The sequence below is a fragment of the Anabas testudineus genome, chromosome 19, assembly GCF_900324465.2.
Source record: "Anabas testudineus chromosome 19, fAnaTes1.2, whole genome shotgun sequence".
In the NCBI taxonomy this organism is placed as follows: Eukaryota; Metazoa; Chordata; class Actinopteri; order Anabantiformes; family Anabantidae; genus Anabas; species Anabas testudineus.
Genome location: NC_046628.1, coordinates 2,901,267 through 2,920,859, shown reverse-complemented (window position 1 = coordinate 2,920,859; position 19,593 = coordinate 2,901,267). Strand labels below are relative to the sequence as shown.

Sequence of the window (19,593 nt, the reverse complement as noted above, 5' to 3'; positions counted from 1 at the left end):
GCACCGTCTGAGGACACTTAGAGCTGCGTGAAGCTAGACCTCGAAGAACAGGGGAGGGCCGGAAATCGCCTGGACGTGCCTTCAAAATAAAAGTCACGTCAGACATTAAGTTGTTTATCTTGATGGCATTTACTATGATTAGAAATTATTATTCATTATTATTACTCCGTTATTATTGTTGTTGTTGTTATTTTAAATGTATCATTAAAAGTGAATGTTGACGTTTAGCACATAGTGACAGCTGCTGTTAAACAACATCTCTGTAGCTGAGTTTTACTACAAAAGCTGACCAGCCAATTTACAGTAATGTGTAAATTGTGCTATATGAATGATTTAAGAACTGACAGCTATCAAACAATATGCTATGTGAGAGATGTCACTACTAGTCTTGTTAAGAAATAGCTTTGTTTTCACAGAACATTTAGTTGCCCAGTTATCAAGTTTTAGTTTGAAATGTTTAGCCGGAAGTCGTGCATTTGTGGCACTTGACATCATCTCTCCAGTCTTTACTTTTTTTTAGATGCTACCTCCACATAAAGATGATTTAATGTCACATTTGTCTGTCTTTTGTTGCTATACCTTCCCATTATAGCTGTATCTATGTGTTTTCTGCTGTTTCTGCTCCTTTTCTTTCATGTCATTAGTGGTTTACCATATAGAGGAAGTCCTCTGCAGTTAGTGCTGATTAAGTGGAAGCTGTAGTAAAATAAAGGACAGGAGAGCAATAAATGCATTCGGGTTGGTTGAACAAAAAGAAAACTGAGTTTTGTTTTATGAATTAAGGTGAGTAAGATTAACACTTGCTGTCAACAGTATTGTTGTCATTTTATTTAACAGCTTTATTGTGTCACACTAGACGTTTCATTTCAAATGAAGAAGCTTTGCTCCTGAGCAGCAGTGACAAAACTTGATAGTTCCTCTTTTGAACTGTTCTTTAGTGTGATACATTAGTCTGGTTCTAACAAGTCACACTAACACACTGTACAACAGATTGCACTGTGGTTTTCATTTTCATTTACTTCACTCTATAAGAACTCTGAATAGAATAGACAGATTATCAGATTATGAGCACATAGCTCTATTATGTTTTCTACTTAGTTATTAAATTGCATGTTTGCATTTGTGTAAATGTATCCAAAAGTGAAAAGTGATGAGCCGTACCCGAACCACACACCGGCTCTCTACTACAGACTACAGGTTAAAGACGAGAACTGTTTAGATGTGTGTGCTGTGGTGACATCACAGCAGGAGTAACTAGGCACCAAAAATAGAGAAAAGCTGTTACACTCATGGAAACAGACGTAAAGAGAGACACATACAGCATGAGTTCATTAAATCTGTGTCAGAGGGCAATATACAGCCTCCGAAACCTCAACGATTAGTCACTTAATAGATCAACAGACAGAGTATTAGTAATAAGTTATAATAAGTTTGTTTTATTTTGGCAAACGATGATATGCTATTTCATATATATTACTTCCTCTTACTTACTCTAAGTACATTTTAATAGATTCTTTTGTATAAAACACAAATACATTCAAAAAACCTTTAGGACTAAGACTTTATGTGGCCTCGTTTTATTTTTTAAAAGCTCAAATGAACGCTTCACATTTCTTACACAATCAGAAAGAAAAAAAGAATTCTTTAAAAATATGTATGACTGAGAGAGTAGGACACGAGGGAGTGGGAGGGCTGAAGGAGGCCTTACGCTAACACTTGTTTCATTCCCAAAAGTTGTACTTTTGCAGCTTTACGGTTCAGTGATCTGTGACATTTCTTTTAATTCAGATTTAGAAGGTGGTCCATGGTTAATATGGGTTCTGCTTTGTTTTGAATATGAGCCCCGTGGTAACCATTTGTTGACAACAAGCATCAGAATGATGCAGATGATCATTAGTAGTAGCGTTAGATATATTCCACACACGGACATACACCCACACACACACACACACACACTCATACACACACACTCACACACGCACACACACACAGCCTGAGGGATCAGTTCAGAGTCGATCAGCTTTCAAACCATCTGAAACTATCTTTTCTCTTCGTGTCAGGTATGTGAAGTCCCATTTGTCACTGTCTTTGTTTGGAACATTTCCTTTATTATAAAGGACAACGTTACATTTCTGAAAGTCGGGCTATTTTATGGTGGTTTGGTGACTTTTTTTCAACAAAATGATGCCAAGTGTGAACAACATTGTCCACATCATGTTGTTTCGCTAACTAAATTGCTAAAATTATGAGCTTGACAGCGCTTCGACTTAATAAAATTCAGTTTATAACAAAGAAATTGATGAATATTTGTAAAATGTAATGTAGCTGATGTTACTGTAAATGGGATATGTAGACAGTTAGCTAAGCTAGTCAGTCAGCATTAAGTAAAGTAAGTTAGACTAACAGACAATTACCATCATGGACTACTTCGTGAACAGTCCTGTGTTGTTTCTATGGAAACTATTTCCATCCTTCTCCCCAGAGTGGATTAATCTATATTTACCTCTAGGACTCTTGTTTCCCCAACACAACACAAACACAGCACTAATATTAGTATTGCTTGTATGTGTTAATTAATATTGTTAGTCACGCCTTCCTTTGTTTAAATGATGCATTTACATCAAATCATCACAAAGGGCTACATCCACCTGAAGTCTAGCTATGCTATATACAAAAAAAAAACATCTGATCTTGTGTGTTTGAGGTTTGACCCGCGTTCAACATGGAGGCTGACTTTATTCTTACGCAAATCCATCACATGAGTCCATCTTCTTTCTCAGTGAGAGAGCACCAGCGTTATCAAGCAGAGGTCAGTCTTACCGCTGTAAATGGGCACTGATCCGTACTATGTGTATGTGTAGGCCACAGTGAGGCTTCTCTGAGGCTCAGCTGATTCGTTCTGTCTTACAGAAGATGCTCATGAGGCAGTTTATGCTCATGAAGCAGCAGTATCAAGTCCCCATTTATTTATCTGCAAAAGATATGAAGGCCTGGCTGCTGGCTGGGAGAAGCTTCTTGGAGGAGTGAGTTCACAGTGACAGATTCAAACTGATTCCAAATGCGCAAAAAAATTAGATGACACGGCCAACAATGTTTAAAATGTTTTTCTTGTATTGAAAGGTTCCAGGAAGCAACAAAGTCGATGGAAGTAAGAAAGCTCCTCCTGGCTGAAATGGTAAATAAATACCACTCTGAGTGCATGATCCATCTTTCTATCACTCATCAGAAAGGGACCATCTTACTGTATACTTACCAGCAGTTCTACACAGATTAGACATTACATAATTGTGACATGAATGATACCGATACCAGCTGACACTGAGAAATGAGTTATGTGCACAGGCCTGGACCTCAGTGAGACGCCTTTGTCTAAATCAGATGGAGCAGGAGCTCTGTGAGGTCCTTAAAAAAGAGACATACCTGTCCCTGCAGTTCAGAAGAAAGGTAAAGAAAACGTCCAACCATTTCAGAGTTACACTTCTTGTTAACTATAGCCCCTTACAGGGCTTCACTTCTGTCTTTCTCTACCATATGAAGGTTACACTGGCCGGGCTGCAAATGTTTCTCTCAGTGTTCCGCCCCAAAGCAGAGCAGGATGCATGGATCTTCCTCTGCCACCTGTCCAACAAGCTGCTCTCTTCTTTTACGGGCTCCCACACCAGCAAGTGCGTCAAACTAGCACTGTTCACCAAGCTGCAGCAGACTACCATACCTTTACTACCACAGGTGGTGGATATAGCTCTGAAGTTCCTCCTGGACGAACCAGAGCCACTTGTTGAGGTCAAGCCTTCAGAGGTTCCACTTGAGAGCAGGGATTTCAGTTTGACCTCGGATCTGAGAAGCCGGACAAAAGCTGCCAGCACTCACATTGGCACACTGCTGGCCGAGGCAGCAGCTACTTGTTTCTGCCTGGATACATCTTTCACGAGAGCTCGTCTTCTGCGTATCTGCACATCAGTGGCCTGGGACATGGTCAAAGCCATTTACAAAAGATTTCTTAATCGCTCCAAAGCCTTCCACCTCATGGACTTTGATGAAAGCTTCTTCATTGCTAGAGAGGGTGTAATCTGTGCTATCCAGGACATGGATGACAGGGTACAGAGTGCTCCGCTCCATCTGCTTTCTACTGAGGAGGAACCTGTGGTAATTGAAGTAGTTTTAATACTGTCCTGCAGTAAGAAGATATTTAAAGATGCTGTGAAATGGATGACTTTTTTGATTTATGAATTTTCTTTAGACTCGAGGGTGCTGTGTGTCAGTCCAACAGATGACTGGTAAGAAAATGTGACTTTTAAAGAATAATCCCAGAATAATGCAGCAATATAATAATATAATACTCCAGTACTTTGTGTTGTTTTTCCTGCCTGATCAACAGATGAGAAGAAGAACAAAGAAGAGAAGCAGGGAATGATGGTGTTCTTCAGTCGTTTGTGGAAAAAGATGATACGTGTCTGAGGAATAATTCACATTTGGAACTTTCTCTACTTCTCAATAACACTAATAATATTTACTTATTAAATTCTATTATAGTAAAGTATCAGGAGCCCTCATATTTTGTTTTGTGCAGTTATTGTTTGCATAATGTATTTTATTTACATCCACAAATAATATTAAATATTTAAAGCATCACTAGTTAGAAATTCCTAGTGCAATTCCATTTCCTTTCTGCGTTAAAGGCTATTTGAATGCCTGCAGTAAGGACAAGGACATGTCTTGTTCAAGGGAGCCCTCTAGTTGTGGATAATGCAATATTACACAATCCCAGGATACAGTGAAACTAACGTACAGTGAGAAATGTCTCTGACATCACAAGTAAGAATCATCAGAATATGAGAGATTTAGAGAATAAAGGTTATTTGAGTGATCTTGATTGATCGTCTATCTTGCTTAATGCCTGAGATTCCTGAGACTGGCCTTCACAGCTGCGTCCTTGTCAAACTAATGTGATGTCTTATTATCCTTCACTGATAAATGATGACAGACACAGAGGTCACTGTACATATCCATGACAGAGAAGGTTATTGCATAAAAAAGTATTTGAAAATGAACTTTTGTTTTCATTTGATGTTTATTACTATTTTAAACAATAGATAACTAAACGATCTCTAATCAAGGGCCACTCATGAATCTTTTTGTTGTTATTTTGTACAAAAGTACAGAGTAGATCAATATTAATTAGAGAGGTGAGATACAGCAGATGAAAAAGTTTGTGGGAAGCAACAATGGCACTAAATTGACAGGTGTCTTTAAGTTAAAAGATTAAGCTGTGTTTAAGAGTTGAGTTTGCCTCGAGTTTAAGTGAGATGGCAGTAGAGCCTTGTTTGCTTATTCCTACACACTGACATCCTTCAGCCACATCCAGTCTTACGGCTATGTTTAATAGTGATAGTGACAGTAAGAGCATTTCCATACGCACCATGTGAAGGGAACTCAAAGGATTGGGACCAAACAGCTGTGTAGCCTTAAGAAAACCACCGTCAGTGAGGCTACTAAAAAAAAGGCTTCAATTTTCAAGGGAGCATAAAGATTGGACCCTGGAAGAAGGCCATGTGGACTGATGAGTCCAGATTTACCCTGTTCCAGAGTGATGGGAGCATCAGGGTAAAAAGAGAGGCAGGTGAAGTGACATAGCAGAAGCTTTTTAAAACGATGCCACAGTGAGTGTGTGCAGTAATCAAAGCTAAAGGCAGTTTAACGAAATATTAGAGTGTGTGACTTCTTTTTGGACGGGCAGTGTTTTTTCAGATCGACTTCAACCTCTGATGTGATAACATCCAGGAGAGATGGTAACCCCCATCTTTGTTGATGGCCTCTACCATGAGATGTGGTTGGTTGATGACCTTTGACCTCATTAAAGTGGATGCTGTAGACAGTTTTAAACCTAATGTTATCTGTAACTTGTTCCAGGTCACTGTACAACTGCACTGGAGTTGAACGTTCTGGATAATTCAAGTTGGTGGACTAAATTAAGATTTAAATGAGTCTTGTTTGAGTCATTACTAGCAGGGTGTAGTTCTTATTAACACTTTGATCATGATGATACGACCTTTGCAGTTCAGTAGTTACAATATTTGTCCCAAAGTAAGGCAGCTAACTTTAGAAAGTTACATTCCACACTGTAAATAATTTTAACCTATTACATTTGATGACATGTTCCAGATAATTAAGGAAACCTTTTTAAATCTGCTATTGTATTTACGTTATTAGTTAACATTTAATAATGGATTTGAAATGTACTAAATAATAATACTAGGCATATTGTTGTCGTGCTTGCTGCTTAGTTTTCTTTGTACTCAGGCAGGCAGATGATCTTGACAGAAATCCAATTAAAACTCTTTTTACTTTAAGTTAAGACATGCTGATGACTATTACAATTCCACGTCATACTTTAACTTCTAATCTGGGTGTCAGACAAATTAAATTCCTGGAACGATGAGGACTTTAAGACGGAGGAACAAATGAAAACAGCACAGACTCCCTCTGTCTGACGCGCTAAACAAACAGGTTCAAGGATGGAGTGACACAGCTAAAGACATGCTTCATCTTGAATGAATCCCCTGGAGGCTTTCTCACTGGTCCATATGGTCCTTTGATGACACTGGCCTAATCACGGTTGATCCGCTGCTCTCAAGCTAGCATTAGGTAGTGTATGAAGACAAGTGACAGTGAAGAGGACAGCTATTTTAGCTCTGGATGTAAATGTCAGCAGGCCTTCAGCTGGGATTTGCACTGATCTCTGCAAACAGTTGCTCAAATGAGATGCTAACTACACACACTGAGGGTGAATTACACTGTGTAAACCACACGCTCCTTCTACGAAACCAATTAGCACTATAAATCTCATACTAGTCTGCCAATACGTCAAGACCTATGACAAATGCTAAATTTCCATTCATCTGTCTTGATTTTCACAAACAGGATTGTGACGGATGATTAGAAACGGATTATTGCGTGGGCTGCTGCTCAGATTTTGGGGGCTGTCATTACACATGCAGAAAATAAAACAGACAAAGCTAATGCCTCACACCACTTTATTTTGTTACTGTTTCACTGCATGACAATAGGGTTTGTTAACTTTACTGAGTTTCTAGTTACTTGGACTAAGGGCTTGCACAGAGGATGTGTCATCACTGCCAGGGTTACTCAGATTCAGCACCCTGAGAGAAGACAGGGAAGGAAAGGTTTTGTAAGAAAGGAAGAGCAAAGAGAAAGAAAGAAGAAGAAAGGAAGAACATGTGTATCGTTTTTCATAAGTATTAAAATCAACCGCACTAAATCAAAGTACTGTATAAAAAGTTACCTTTCCAAACTCTCTGGTCTTGGCTCTCATCTTGTTGACCTGGGACTCAGCGATATCGGCTCTCTCCTGTGCCTCCTCCAGCTCATGCTGCACCTTTCTAAGCTTAGCAAGATGTGCGTTGGCCTGCTCCTCCTGCAGAAAAAAACCCTCCATCGTAATAACTTACTGTATAATCCCAATAAAAACCTAAAACTGAGAAATGATGAGAGAAAATGATGAGTAGATCTTACAGCTTCTTCGTTCTGACGTTTGTACGCCTTGACTTTGAGTTGCAGCTTGTCTACCAGGTCCTGCAGTCTCAGAACAGTCTTCCTGTCCTCTTCAGTCTGGTAAGTAAGCTCCTTGACTCTCCTCTCGTATTTCCGGATTCCCTTGATCGCATCGGTGGCTCTTTTCTGCTCACCCTCCACTTCACCCTCCAGTTCACGCACCTACACGTCAAAACCCCAGAAATCTAACATCAGTTCTATTTAATGCTGTAAACAATGCTGCTAATACTGCTGCAGATAACGCCAATCTCACACTGTCATACCCGGGCTTCCAGTTTCTGGAGCTGCTTCTTGCCCCCCTTCAATGCCAGGTTCTCAGCTTCATCCAGACGGTGCTGCAGATCCTTCACAGAGGCCTCCAGGTTCTTCTTCATCCTCTCCAGGTGACTGCTGGTGTCCTGCTCTTTCTTCAGCTCCTCTGCCATCATGGCTGCCTACATTCACACAGCAAGTTAAGCTGCTTTTTCATTTAGAAACTTTTCATTACATAAAAAAATGAAGAAAACAAATGATCACAATCAAGCTGGACCATCACAGTTTGATCGATAATTCTCTTATAGTTCCTAATCATTCTACATAAATTTCTAATAGCTAAATATAGACATATTTACAGAGGTATTAGATATTTACATCAGTGATTGCCTTCTTGGCTTTCTCCTCTGCATTGCGGGCCTCTTGGATTGCCTCCTCCACTTCACCCTGCAGCTGGCTCACATCCGCATCCAACTTCCTCTTGGAATTGAGAAGACTGGTGTTCTGCAGCAACAGGAGTGATGTTCATATAGAGAAGAGCAAAACTGGTTTGGGTGCAGTCAAATTAAAGACCGCATTCTATAAAACAAAATGAGCTGATTCCCACCTGAGAGTGCAGCAACCCCACTCTCTCACAGGCATCAGTCAGCTCCTGTTCAGCCAGCTTGCGGCTTCTTTCCGACTGCTCCAAAGCAGCCCTGAGCTCCTCCACCTCTGCCTGCATCAGGCTGCTCCGGCGCTCCACCACAGCCACCTGCTCCTTCAAGTCCTCCTGGTTGCGCAGCGCCTCATCAAGATGAAGTGTTTGCTCCTGTAGAGAAAGGATGGTAAAAGCTTTCTACATTTTACTACAACATATTGTCGTGTTAAAGGTGGCGATGAACAATCCTTGACCTTGAGGTGGACTTGCATGTTCCTCAGCTGCTTCTGGGCTTCAGCGGCCTGACGATTGGCATGGGTCAGCTGGATCTCCATCTCATTGAGATCAGTCTCCATCTTCTTCCTGATTCTCATAGCATCATTCTTACTGCGTATCTCAGCATCTAGCGCAGACTGCATGGTTTCCACAATGCGCTGGTGGTTGCGTTTCATCTGTTCTATCTCCTCATCCTTCTCCGCCAGCCTGCGATCGACTTCCCCTTTAGTCTGAGTGAGCTCCAGCTGGATACGGAGGATTTTGGATTCCTCGTGTTCCAGAGAAGCCTGTAGAAGGGATTAAAACAAAAATAAGAATCTGCCAAAACAAGAAATGATTGCAAGAAGAAGCTCATTTGTAATGTCACACAGAGTTACTTCAGCCTCTTCCAGAGCAGTCTGGATCTCTGTCTTCTCAGTCTCAGTTTGTTTCTTTGCTTTCTCCAGCTCATAGATGGCTTTGCCATTCTCTCCAAGTTGTTCAGTCAGATCAGAGATTTCCTCTAAAAATACCAAAACATGTCACATATTCCCAACAACCACTTTATTTTTCTTTTAACAAACATTATTAAACTTAATGAACATTACTGCAGAGTTGGGGAGTTGGGGCTTTTCTAAAATGCAATCATTTCCTGCACTAATATACATACGTTGCAGGTTTTTATTCTCTCGTTTTAGGACCTCGAGCTGCTCCAGAGCTTCCTCATAAGAGTTCTTCATTTTGAAGAGCTCAGTACTGAGGGAGCGAGACTCTTTCAGTGATCCATCCAGCTCAGCCTGACTCTCCTCATACTTCTGCTTCCACTCAGACAGAACCTACGAAAGACAAATCCCACTGGTCTGGATAAGAATAGTTTGTCTGACTTTGAGTGTGATGGCTGTCTTTGCTCATGCTACTCAAGTCTTCTACTGTATAAGACACCGCTGGTAAAATGATCACATCAAAACTTCTCCAAGCAGTAAATATGAAGGCTTTCATAAGCTAGAGCTGGGCTGATTCACTATTCTTTAGCATGTCAATCAACAATAGAGTTTAGTTGATAAAACTTTTTGAGAATGACAATGTAGCAGATTTTACTCTGCATCAGCGTTTGTTGCAGTTCACATATTATAGCATATATTTATAATAATTGTGCATAAATCTAGGGTCTTTAGTACCTTATCAAAGCTTTTCTGCTTTTTATCCAGGCTAGCTGCTTGAGCATTTGCCCTTTCCACATCAGCCATGAGGTCCTCCACCTCTCCTTGAAGCCTCTGCTTTGTCTTCTCTAAAGACAAGCACTTGGCATTCACAGCCTCAATGGCCTCTTCAGCCTCTTGCAGACGCTGGGCAAGCTTTTTCCTGCAAATCACACATATCCATTGCTTTTAAAGCATCTCTAAAGTCTACATATCTGTTATACAGTATTAGAACCATTCTCACTTGGCTTCCTCCAGCTCATCATTGCGCTGAATTGCATCTGTCTCGTATTTGGTTCTCCACTGGGCAACCTCACCGTTGGCCTTTGACATTGCTCTCTGGAGCTCATCTTTGGCTTCCTGCTCCTCCTCAAACTGCTCCCTTAGCAAATCACAGTCATGACGAGCAGACTGGAGAGCATGAGCGAGGGCATTCTTAGCCTGTCGTAGAAACAGAGGAGCATTTCTTTTAATCTGAATTTATGTAGAAGTTCGAATATTCGTGCTATTAATAGTCACGTCCAGTTTGACATTTTGGAAAATACACTAACTTGATATCTTGCTTGACTTAGATGAAACCATTGTCATAACTACATGCTAATTATGATAATAGAGCCAGCAGACTAATAGCTTAGCTTGACATAAATATGAGAATCAGGGAGAAACAACTGCAAAAATAATTAACTCATATCTATATGAAGGTGAATAAATATATTTGCCAAAATATAAAACTACAAACCTCCAAACCTCTTAGGAGGAGAGAACCATTTGTTGCTAAACTTAAAACTTCAGCAACTTTTAATAACAAGCAGTGACTGATTGCAGCAGTAGAGCGAAGTAATGCATCAAACCTTCATTTCCTCTTCAACTTGTCTCTTGAGTTCCTCAATTTGCTGAGTGAAGGCAAGCTTCGCCCTGGACATCTGGGAGAGTATCGCTTCTTTCTCCTCAAGGTTACGAGAAAACTCCCCTGGACATTTGAAAAACTATTTAAAAAGTGGCTGCAGGCTCTAAATGTCAGTGAAAATGAGCTGGAACTCTGGTGCGTACCATTTTCATGCTGAAGTTTTGCCCTTTGAGTGTTTATTTCAGTGATCAGACGACCGTTCTCGTCATTTTTCGCCTTCAGTTCACTCAGTTGGTCTTCCAAAGAGTGGCACAGCTTCTCATAATTGACCTGATATAATTGTAATGTGTATTAGTCAAATTTAAACTCTTAACTTAACTTTCTGATCTTATGTACTTATTGTACTTGTGCAGCTTACCTTTGCCTTGACCATAGCCTCTATGTTGCTGGACAGGTCATCAGTTTCCATTTTGTACTCACTCTTCTCCTTCTCCAGCTTCTGTTTGACTCTCTGCAGGTTGTCAATCTGCTCTCCCAGCTCAGCCACACTGTCAGCATGTTTCTTCCTCAAAGCTGCAGTGGTGGCCTCATGGTGGAGCGTTGACTCTTCGAGGTCTCGTCTCAGTTTCTGAAACTCTGCCTCTCGCTTCTTGTTCATCTCTATCTGAGCAGCGGTGGCTCCTCCAGCCTCCTCCAGCCTATCACTGAGCTCCTCTAGCTCCCTGGACAAGTCAGACCTTTGTTTTTCGACTTTAGCTCTGGCAACACGCTCCACTTCAATCTCCTCTTCCAGCTCTTCCACACGGGCCTGTGTAAAACAAATATCAAAGGTTATCCATTAACTTGCCGGAATTGCTCACTTAAATTTATTTTTATTACCTGAAGTTCTTTGATTCTCTTCTGGGCTAGCACAGCTGCGCTCTGCTCATCCTCAATTTTGCCTAGAATTTGGCTGAATTCAAAGTCTTTCCTGTTATGTAAAACCAAGCCATATGATTAGGTGATGTTTTCAGTATTTGTTATTTTTAAGCACTGCATACTGCATACTTCTTAAGGTGCTCCTGCAGCTGTTGCTTGTCATTTTCCAAATCCATTATGGATTCCTGGGATAGCTTTAGATCTCCTTCAAGCTTCCTTTTGGCCCTCTCGACATCCATCCGGGCCTTCTTCTCTTGTTCTAGACAGCCCTCAAGCTAACACATGCACCGGTTATGAGTACAATTATCAAGCCACGCATGGTATGATTTACAAAACTAGTGGCCTTAAACCTACGTCATCAACTTGTTGTTCCAGCTTGATCTTATTCTTAGTCAGAGAATTGACTTTGTCCTCCTCTACTTGCAGGTCATCCAGTGTCTGCTGGTGGGCCTCCTGCAGGGCCAACTTTTCCTTGGATAATTTGGTGATGGTATCATCAAGAGAGGACATTTCCTCAGTCAGATTCTTCACCTTAATGTGAAAGTTGATATGAAAGTAATTACGAGACAGACTCAGTTTGGTGATCTGACGACCATTTAGCACACACACTCTACAGTACCTTGTTTTCGGTGGCATGTTTTTCCTTTTCTACTTTAGCCAGAGTGAGTTCCAAGTCATCGATGTCTTTCTTCAGCTCAGAGCACTCATCCTCCAGCTTCCTCTTCTTGGCGGTCAGTTCAGCATTTACCTCCTCCTCATCCTCTAGCCTCTCACTGAGTTCTTTGGCCTTCGCCTCCAGCAAGATCTTGTTCTTTATCAGACCTTCACACCTTTCCTCTGCATCTGCCAGACTCTCACTTTCCTAATTCGGAAAACATAACATAATATCCATTTTCATGTATATAGCATATAGGTCTTCTTTTATTTGTATCTACAGTATATAAATATATGTACACTTATATATGCAGTACATTGCAAGAAACATGTTTTTAGTACTCACAGATTGAATCTGCAGACATAAGTCATTCTTCTCCTGAAGCAGGGAAACCATTTTGGCTTCCAGCTCCTTCCTCTTTGTCTCAGCTTTGGCTAAATCCTCCTTACACTTAGCAAACTCAACTTTCATCATGGCCATCTCCTTCTCAGTCTCAGCGCTCCTTAAGAGTGGCTTGATCTTGAAATAGAGCTTCATCCACGGCCAGTGTTTTACATTCATGAAAGCACGAATGTTGTATTGGATGATGTAAATGGATTCCCTAGAAAGTGATGAGTTCATTTCTAGCACCTGGGATCAGCATGAGCCATTCAAAAACATGCCTAACTAAGCAGCAAACTTGTGATGTAGAAACACCTACAGTTTTTGAAAGCACATGTACACTACTTGAATATGTGTCATTAAATCTACCATAATTGTGATTACCTTCTCGCCATCATTTTCTGGAACTCCTTCCTTCTGAGAAAGCCACGGCATAAGGCTTGAGTAATGGTGATAAGAGAGGCAAGTTTGTCATCCCTCATTTCTTCTAGTAAACCCAAGAGTCCTGCTTTGAAGAACACCTACAGAAAACACTCCTTTTTGGTTAATCATACCATACTTACAGTTACAGTTGTATTAAAACTACTATGTCTTAACATCGGTTTTGTAGTCTAAAGGGTAAAATGTGGGAGTGACGTGTTGACTGCAAGTGTTGACATCTGGTCTGAATGACTAGATTTGAACCTGTGATTGCAGCCTTTTCTCGCTACACCACAGTGGCTCCCTCTACTCTCTAACAACACTGTAGTTTTTGAAGGTCTTTGTAATTTTAAGTCATAAAGCTCCTGTGTTCGGAAGGTAAGAAAACATTTTTCCACTTGAGTGGAAAGTGGAAAGTAACATTACCACTGTGTAAATTTAAAACCAAATATTAATTTACCTTGGTATGCCCAAACTTATACTGGGTGTGATCCACATCAATAGACCCCAAGAGCTTCTCAGCAGCTTTCTTGTTGTCAATAAATTGTCCTTCAGGGATCACACTAGCATTCAGTATTTTGTACCTGCAAGAAAAAACATGAATAAAACAAAGGTTGTTTTCTAATTTAAGCAATAATTGCTTTACTGCTTTTTACCTTTGCTTGAAATCCCCATACAAGATTCTGCTGGGGTAGCCCTTCCTACATATCCTGATTCCTTCCAGCACGCCATTACATCGTAGTTGATGGATAACCAGGTGGTGTTCCATAATCCCTGAAAGTCAGAGTCTTTTTATAATCAAGCCATCTAAGATACAATTTAAAAAGTCTGACAAAGAGTGTCTGTAACATGAAATAAAGTACCTGGAGTTTTTGTCTCATTTGGAATCAGACACCTGACAAAGTGAGGATGGGTGCTTCTGAGATTTGTCATTAGCTTTCCCAGGTTCTCCTGTAACAGATTATCCATTATCACAGCTTTGCCACAGAAAACCACAATCATCCTTTGCATCTAAGTATGAATGTAGTATGCAGTTACCCGGAACAGGGCTGACACAGTTTGGAAGGATGAGCCCTTCCTCTTTGCTGCTTTCTTAGCAGCAGTTCCAGTTCCAACACCTCCACCAGTGTTTTCTAAAAAAGATAAAATGCGTTATTCTTCGATATAAGGCTAGAGTAAGACCTTAAAATGAGAACAAAAACTTTAGAACCCAAACAGTTCTTGCCATCTGATGAAGCGTAGGTGGAATAGAGAAAGGCCAGTAGTTTGAGGCTAGCTTTTTGGTAGAGCTGAACTACTGTTTCATTGAGTGGGTCCTTGTTCTTGTCCAACCAGCCTGTGATGATGTAGTCCACAGTACCAGCATAGTGAACCAAGGAAAAGTGAGCCTCAGGCTTGCCTTTGACAGGCTTGGGCTTCTGGAAATTGTTGGATTTACCAAGATGTTGATCATACAGCTTGTTTTTGAAGGTGGTGTCTGAAGCCTTAGGAAACATACACTCTTCTTCCAGGATGGAAAAAATGCCCATTGGCTGTTGAGGACAGTCAAAATATGTTTTACACAGAAACATAAATCATAACTTTATAAAATGATGTTTGACTACACCAACCTTTTCAATAAGCTCTATACAAGCAGCCAGGTCCATCCCAAAATCAATGAACTGCCATTCGATGCCTTCTTTTTTATACTCCTCTTGTTCCAGCACAAACATGTGATGGTTGAAAAACTGCTGCAGTTTCTCATTGGTGAAATTGATACATAGCTGTTCCAGGCTGTTGTACTGCAGAACAAACCATTTAATGTACAACAAATACAGAAAGACATTTTAGGATCCAGTAAAACTGCTGCTTAATGTTAACTTACATCAAAGATTTCAAACCCGGCAATGTCCAGGACTCCAATGAAGAACTGCCTGGGTTGCTTTGTGTCCAGCATCTGGTTAATGCGTAGAACCATCCACAGGAACATCTTCTCATAGACTGATTTGGCCAAAGCCCCAATAGCGTTGTAGACCTGAATACAGGTTATTAGAATACAACAAATGATTAACATGTGACAAACTCGTATAAGGAGTAATATACTGCTAATAAGAAGTCATATACAATTCATAATGTAACATATATACACCTGCTGAACAGTCTGCCCTTTGGTCACATACTCATTTCCAACTTTTACTCTAGGGTAACACAGTGCTTTCAGCAGATCAGCAGAGTTCAGACCCATCAGATAAGCCGCTTTGTCAGCCACTGCTCAAAGAAAGATAAAATAAGACAATTATTAACAAATAAGTTTGAATAAATATACCAAAAAAAGGAAATAAAAGGTTAAGGTACACATAATTGACAATCACCCTCTGTTCCATCTGGCTCTGCCTGCTCCTCCCTCTGCTTCTGCTTGAACTTCATACTCCCATAATGCATCACAGCACCTGTTAGCTTGTAGATGCCAATGCGCTCCTCTCCAGTGAAGCCGAGGATGTCGATTGCACTCTGAAAGCAGGTTGAGCTGATGTAAGTACCATGTGAGCAGTGATGGAAGAAAAAGGAAATGTGACTCACATCAGTGGCCATCAGTTCTTCACTGTCGTTAATACTGGCCACACTGATCTCTCCTTGGCTTACGAATGGGTAGTCGTAGGGGTTAGTGGTGATGAGCAGAGTCTCTGGAAGGAAAATAACAACACAAGTCTTGTAATAAAAATGCACATTGTATAAAACTTTACATTTTAAATTACCTATTAGCTCAGGCTTCTTGTTGGACATGATCTGGTAGAAAATGTGGTAACTCCTCTCTGAAGCGAGCTGAAACGTTACTCTGGATTTTTCCAACAAATCTACCGAAACAAACAAGACTGACCTTAGCAAAAGATTGTAACAGCCAAATTTTACATGTCGCCAAAAGTATTCTGGCTCACAAGTTTCAATGTCAGCGGAAGCCAGTTTTCCTGTGGTTCCAAAATGGATTCTTATGAATTTGCCCTGAAAGAGAAACACAAATAACAATCTAGAAAACAAAATAACAAATCAGTTAAGGATATTCACAAAGTTTTCTTCTTTTCACTCACAAAACGTGAAGAGTTATCATTCCTGACTGTTTTGGCATTTCCAAAAGCCTCTAGCAGTGGGTTAGCAGAGATGATCTGATCCTCCAGATTTCCCTGTAGCAACAGATAGAAAGTATGACCTTTAAATGCACATAAAGAATTAAAAGTTTCAAGGTTAGCGTGCCTAATGAGTGCGAAAACATCATAATGTCACCTGTAATTTTCCAGATACACTAACTTCTTTTTTCCTGTCCCCAGACCCTGCGATTGTCGCAAAATACTGGATGACACGTTTGGTGTTGACAGTCTTACCTGCACCGGATTCTCCACTACAGAACAGGAGAAAGCATTAGAAACTGTACTTCCTTTTCAGAAGTATGAAAAGTTACAGTGGTTGCATCCCGACCCAGCTTACGTGATCAGGACGGACTGGTTTTCTCTATCTAGAAAAAAAACATCATCACATTAGAAAGACACTGCATCAGAACCATCTTCAGAAAAAATACAACTATTTAGAATAATAATTTTTTTCTTATTTTAATTTACCAGTGAGCATGAACTGATAGGCGTTGTCAGAGATGGAGAAGATGTGTGGTGGAGCCTCTTGGCGCTTTTTGCCCCTGTAAGCCAACACTACCTCATGGTTGTACACTGGGAGCCACTTGTAAGGGTTCACAGTGACACAGAACAGCCCTGAGTAGGTCTAGAATAAAACCAAATAAACACAGATGGGTTGATTTGTTCATTTGTATCTAGATTTCTATTTATATACTGTTATACGAAAAAAGTGATCACATTTATAATAGATGATCTTTAAAAACAAATTTAAAAACACTTTCTTTATCAGGAAAACAAGATGCATGCTCCCTGTTGAGCTCCTTCAGCTCCTCTGGCGTTGTGTGTGGCAATGACCATCAGCAAAGAAAGGTTGCATTACTCACATAGATCATCCACGCTGCGTAACGCTCCTTGAGGTTGTACAGCACAGCTGCCTCATTAAGGTGGGTCATCATGGCCATGTCCTCGATCTTGTCGAACTTGGGCGGGTTCATGGGGAAGACTTCATCATCCCTCACTGTTACAACCTGTGATGGTGAAGAGGGATGAGCCCTTCATCAGCAATACTACATGGAGAGAGCCAGCACTTCTAGTGTACTAGTGTGAGTGATTATTAGCCTGCAAGTACAGCCAGTATAGGAAATTAAAACAATTCTAATAGTATTTTCTATTAACTGAATTTGTTTCTCATTGTCCTGTGAGTGTACCGTTGTTAAGCTTATAATGTGACATAATAAAAAACAATAAAAGTTGGGGAATGTAGTTTTAAAAATCTACTGCAATAAATTAAATTTGCTTTGTCCACCAGCAAACATACCTGTCCTGCTTCACTTTTCACGGTCGCTTTGCCACCATCTCTGCTTTGCAGAGTGCCTTTAACAAACAGCTCCTTAGGATCCACTACAAACACCGCTGTTTTGGCATCGAAGGGCCTGTTTTGGGCTTCGATTCTCTCTCGTTCAGGTTTCCTCAGGTACGGGGCAGCCTCCCCAAACACACTCATGTCAGCATCCGAACTCATCTCTCAATCAAACCCCAGAGGGGACTGAAACGACCCAAAATGAAAGGTTAAAACAGGGAGGCATCTTTTAACAGATATAGGTAATGCTGGTCACCATCAACTCTTACCTATGTTGGCTATAGAACGTCTGCTAATGTATCACCACATACAGACACCTGAAACAGAAACAAGACGAAATCCTACCAGTATAGAACATACAGATACAGATACAGATACAGATACAGAAGAATGTCCTCACCAGCAGGAGTCCCAGCTGAAAAATGTAGACGGCTTTGACCCTTGCTGCTTTTATAGGGTCCCTCTTGTTGTATTAAGAGACTTGGCAAACACCTATATTTAGGTCAAAGCCTCTAATGAATGTGGGTGGAGAAAAGCGATTAGTTTGGCATGCGTTATCATGGAGATGTCTCTGAGCTTTTGTTATATTTCCGTGGTGGGGAGCAACTGCAGCTTGAGGAAAATATGAATGCCAAAGGAGGGTGACCTCTGCCGGAGATACAGGACTCACATGGATGCTCTAACCTTCCAAGCATTCAGAGACTGTGACAGTGTTTGTTTAGCATCTTAATCACTGTTTTTGGAAGATTACAACCAGACCGCATTATTAAATATGTCTCTCCACAATTAGCAACTATTAAATCATTTAGAACTAACGTAAATACCATCATTAGCCCAGCGCACACATGTCAATATCTGGAACCTTTGCAGAAATATTCTTTAGTAGTATTAAGCTGCAGTCTGGCAGCAGTGCATACTGTAGATATTACTCACCACACATTTGTGAGATAAGCCCAGCCTTTTAAGTTCATCTGAAGAAGTGGCCAGAGTAGTGTGGTCTCACCAGCTTCATTCCCTAAAATATGCATTAGCTAGTTGCTTTAAACTATATTTGACTTACATGGCCCATTTAGATCAAACTTTTACAATTACAAAAAATACATTTCAGAAGATGCTCAAACTGCAAAGTATGGAGTAGAGGTGAGTAGAGCCTGGCATGACTTTACTGAGTGGGAAACTGATTGGCTGTTCAATACTGACAATCTTGCTTGCTGTCTTGTGCTAAACAAGACACTTCATAAGAAACATTTTCAACATGGAGCTCATACCTTAAATCACTAATGTTAATTTTGACATTTTCATAGCCTCTATCTTCAGCATTAAAGTGGCCTCTCCTGTTAAGCTACTATTTAAAAGTGCATAGGTATAATTCTTTACATTATGATTTTCCTATGTGAACAAACAATGTTAGTGTTTTTATCTTGTATGACTATGATCAAATTCAAACCAAATTCATGAAACATTATAATTATGTTTCAACAGGATATTTAATTAAAGTCACTTTACCTCCTCTCTGATGCTGAGGCTTATTAAATGTTTTTGAATGATTACGCAAAATGCATCCATGACTCCTGCGTTTTCTTTGACACGTTATAACTAAAGCCTGATGAATCCCTCGGCTAATGGCCCTGTCAGAGATTTGGTGTCCTCGCTTTTCTCTTGCCCAAATCAACTCTGAAGTAGTTCAAAAGCAACAAGCCTCTTTCCAAAGTTTAAAAGACAAACCTGCTTCTTCTCTCAAGTTCACTAATCAATATGTTCTATTCAATTTCAATTCAATTGTATTCAATTTAATTCAATTCAGTTTTATTTGTAAAGTGCCAAATCAGAAAACAGAAGTCATCTCAAGGCACTTTACAATGTAAGGTTTAAGACTTTACAGAGTTTAATTGTTCCTTTAGAGGAAGAAGCCTTCAGCAAAACAAGGCTACAATTGTTTAAACCACAAAATTTCAAAGGTAATTGGGATTATAGGTAGACGTGTGTACAACATCTG

General features: G+C 40.3%; 2 protein-coding genes across 2 annotated transcripts; one reads left to right on the top strand and one right to left on the bottom strand.

Annotated features, from left to right (window-relative positions):
• Positions 1-1,898: 1,898 nt before the first annotated feature.
• LOC113156279 lies at positions 1,899-4,534 on the top strand. Its single transcript, XM_026351321.1, has 8 exons — positions 1,899-2,060; positions 2,705-2,809; positions 2,911-3,023; positions 3,121-3,175; positions 3,343-3,444; positions 3,538-4,143; positions 4,238-4,274; positions 4,376-4,534. The coding sequence occupies exons 2-8, from the start codon at positions 2,723-2,725 to the stop codon at positions 4,453-4,455; spliced, it is 1,080 nt and encodes a 359-aa protein (XP_026207106.1). The 5' UTR covers positions 1,899-2,060; positions 2,705-2,722; the 3' UTR covers positions 4,456-4,534.
• Positions 4,535-7,020: 2,486 nt separating this feature from the next.
• Positions 7,021-18,028, bottom strand: LOC113156276 (myosin-1-like). Its single transcript, XM_026351317.1, has 40 exons — positions 17,998-18,028; positions 17,867-17,914; positions 17,556-17,783; positions 17,122-17,265; positions 16,727-16,883; positions 16,596-16,623; positions 16,395-16,509; positions 16,202-16,294; positions 16,052-16,115; positions 15,872-15,970; positions 15,696-15,799; positions 15,488-15,626; positions 15,265-15,383; positions 15,001-15,150; positions 14,747-14,917; positions 14,362-14,668; positions 14,175-14,269; positions 14,000-14,087; positions 13,793-13,910; positions 13,597-13,720; positions 13,101-13,237; positions 12,681-12,936; positions 12,300-12,542; positions 12,035-12,211; positions 11,810-11,955; positions 11,642-11,732; positions 11,181-11,570; positions 10,966-11,092; positions 10,767-10,885; positions 10,160-10,356; positions 9,895-10,078; positions 9,387-9,552; positions 9,115-9,239; positions 8,716-9,024; positions 8,429-8,632; positions 8,200-8,325; positions 7,833-8,003; positions 7,531-7,731; positions 7,301-7,432; positions 7,021-7,157 (listed from the first exon to the last, which is right to left on the bottom strand). Exons 3-40 carry the CDS (start codon positions 17,757-17,759, stop codon positions 7,140-7,142), a joined length of 5,838 nt encoding a protein of 1,945 aa, XP_026207102.1. The 5' UTR covers positions 17,760-17,783; positions 17,867-17,914; positions 17,998-18,028; the 3' UTR covers positions 7,021-7,139.
• Between the last annotated feature and the right edge of the window lie 1,565 nt (positions 18,029-19,593).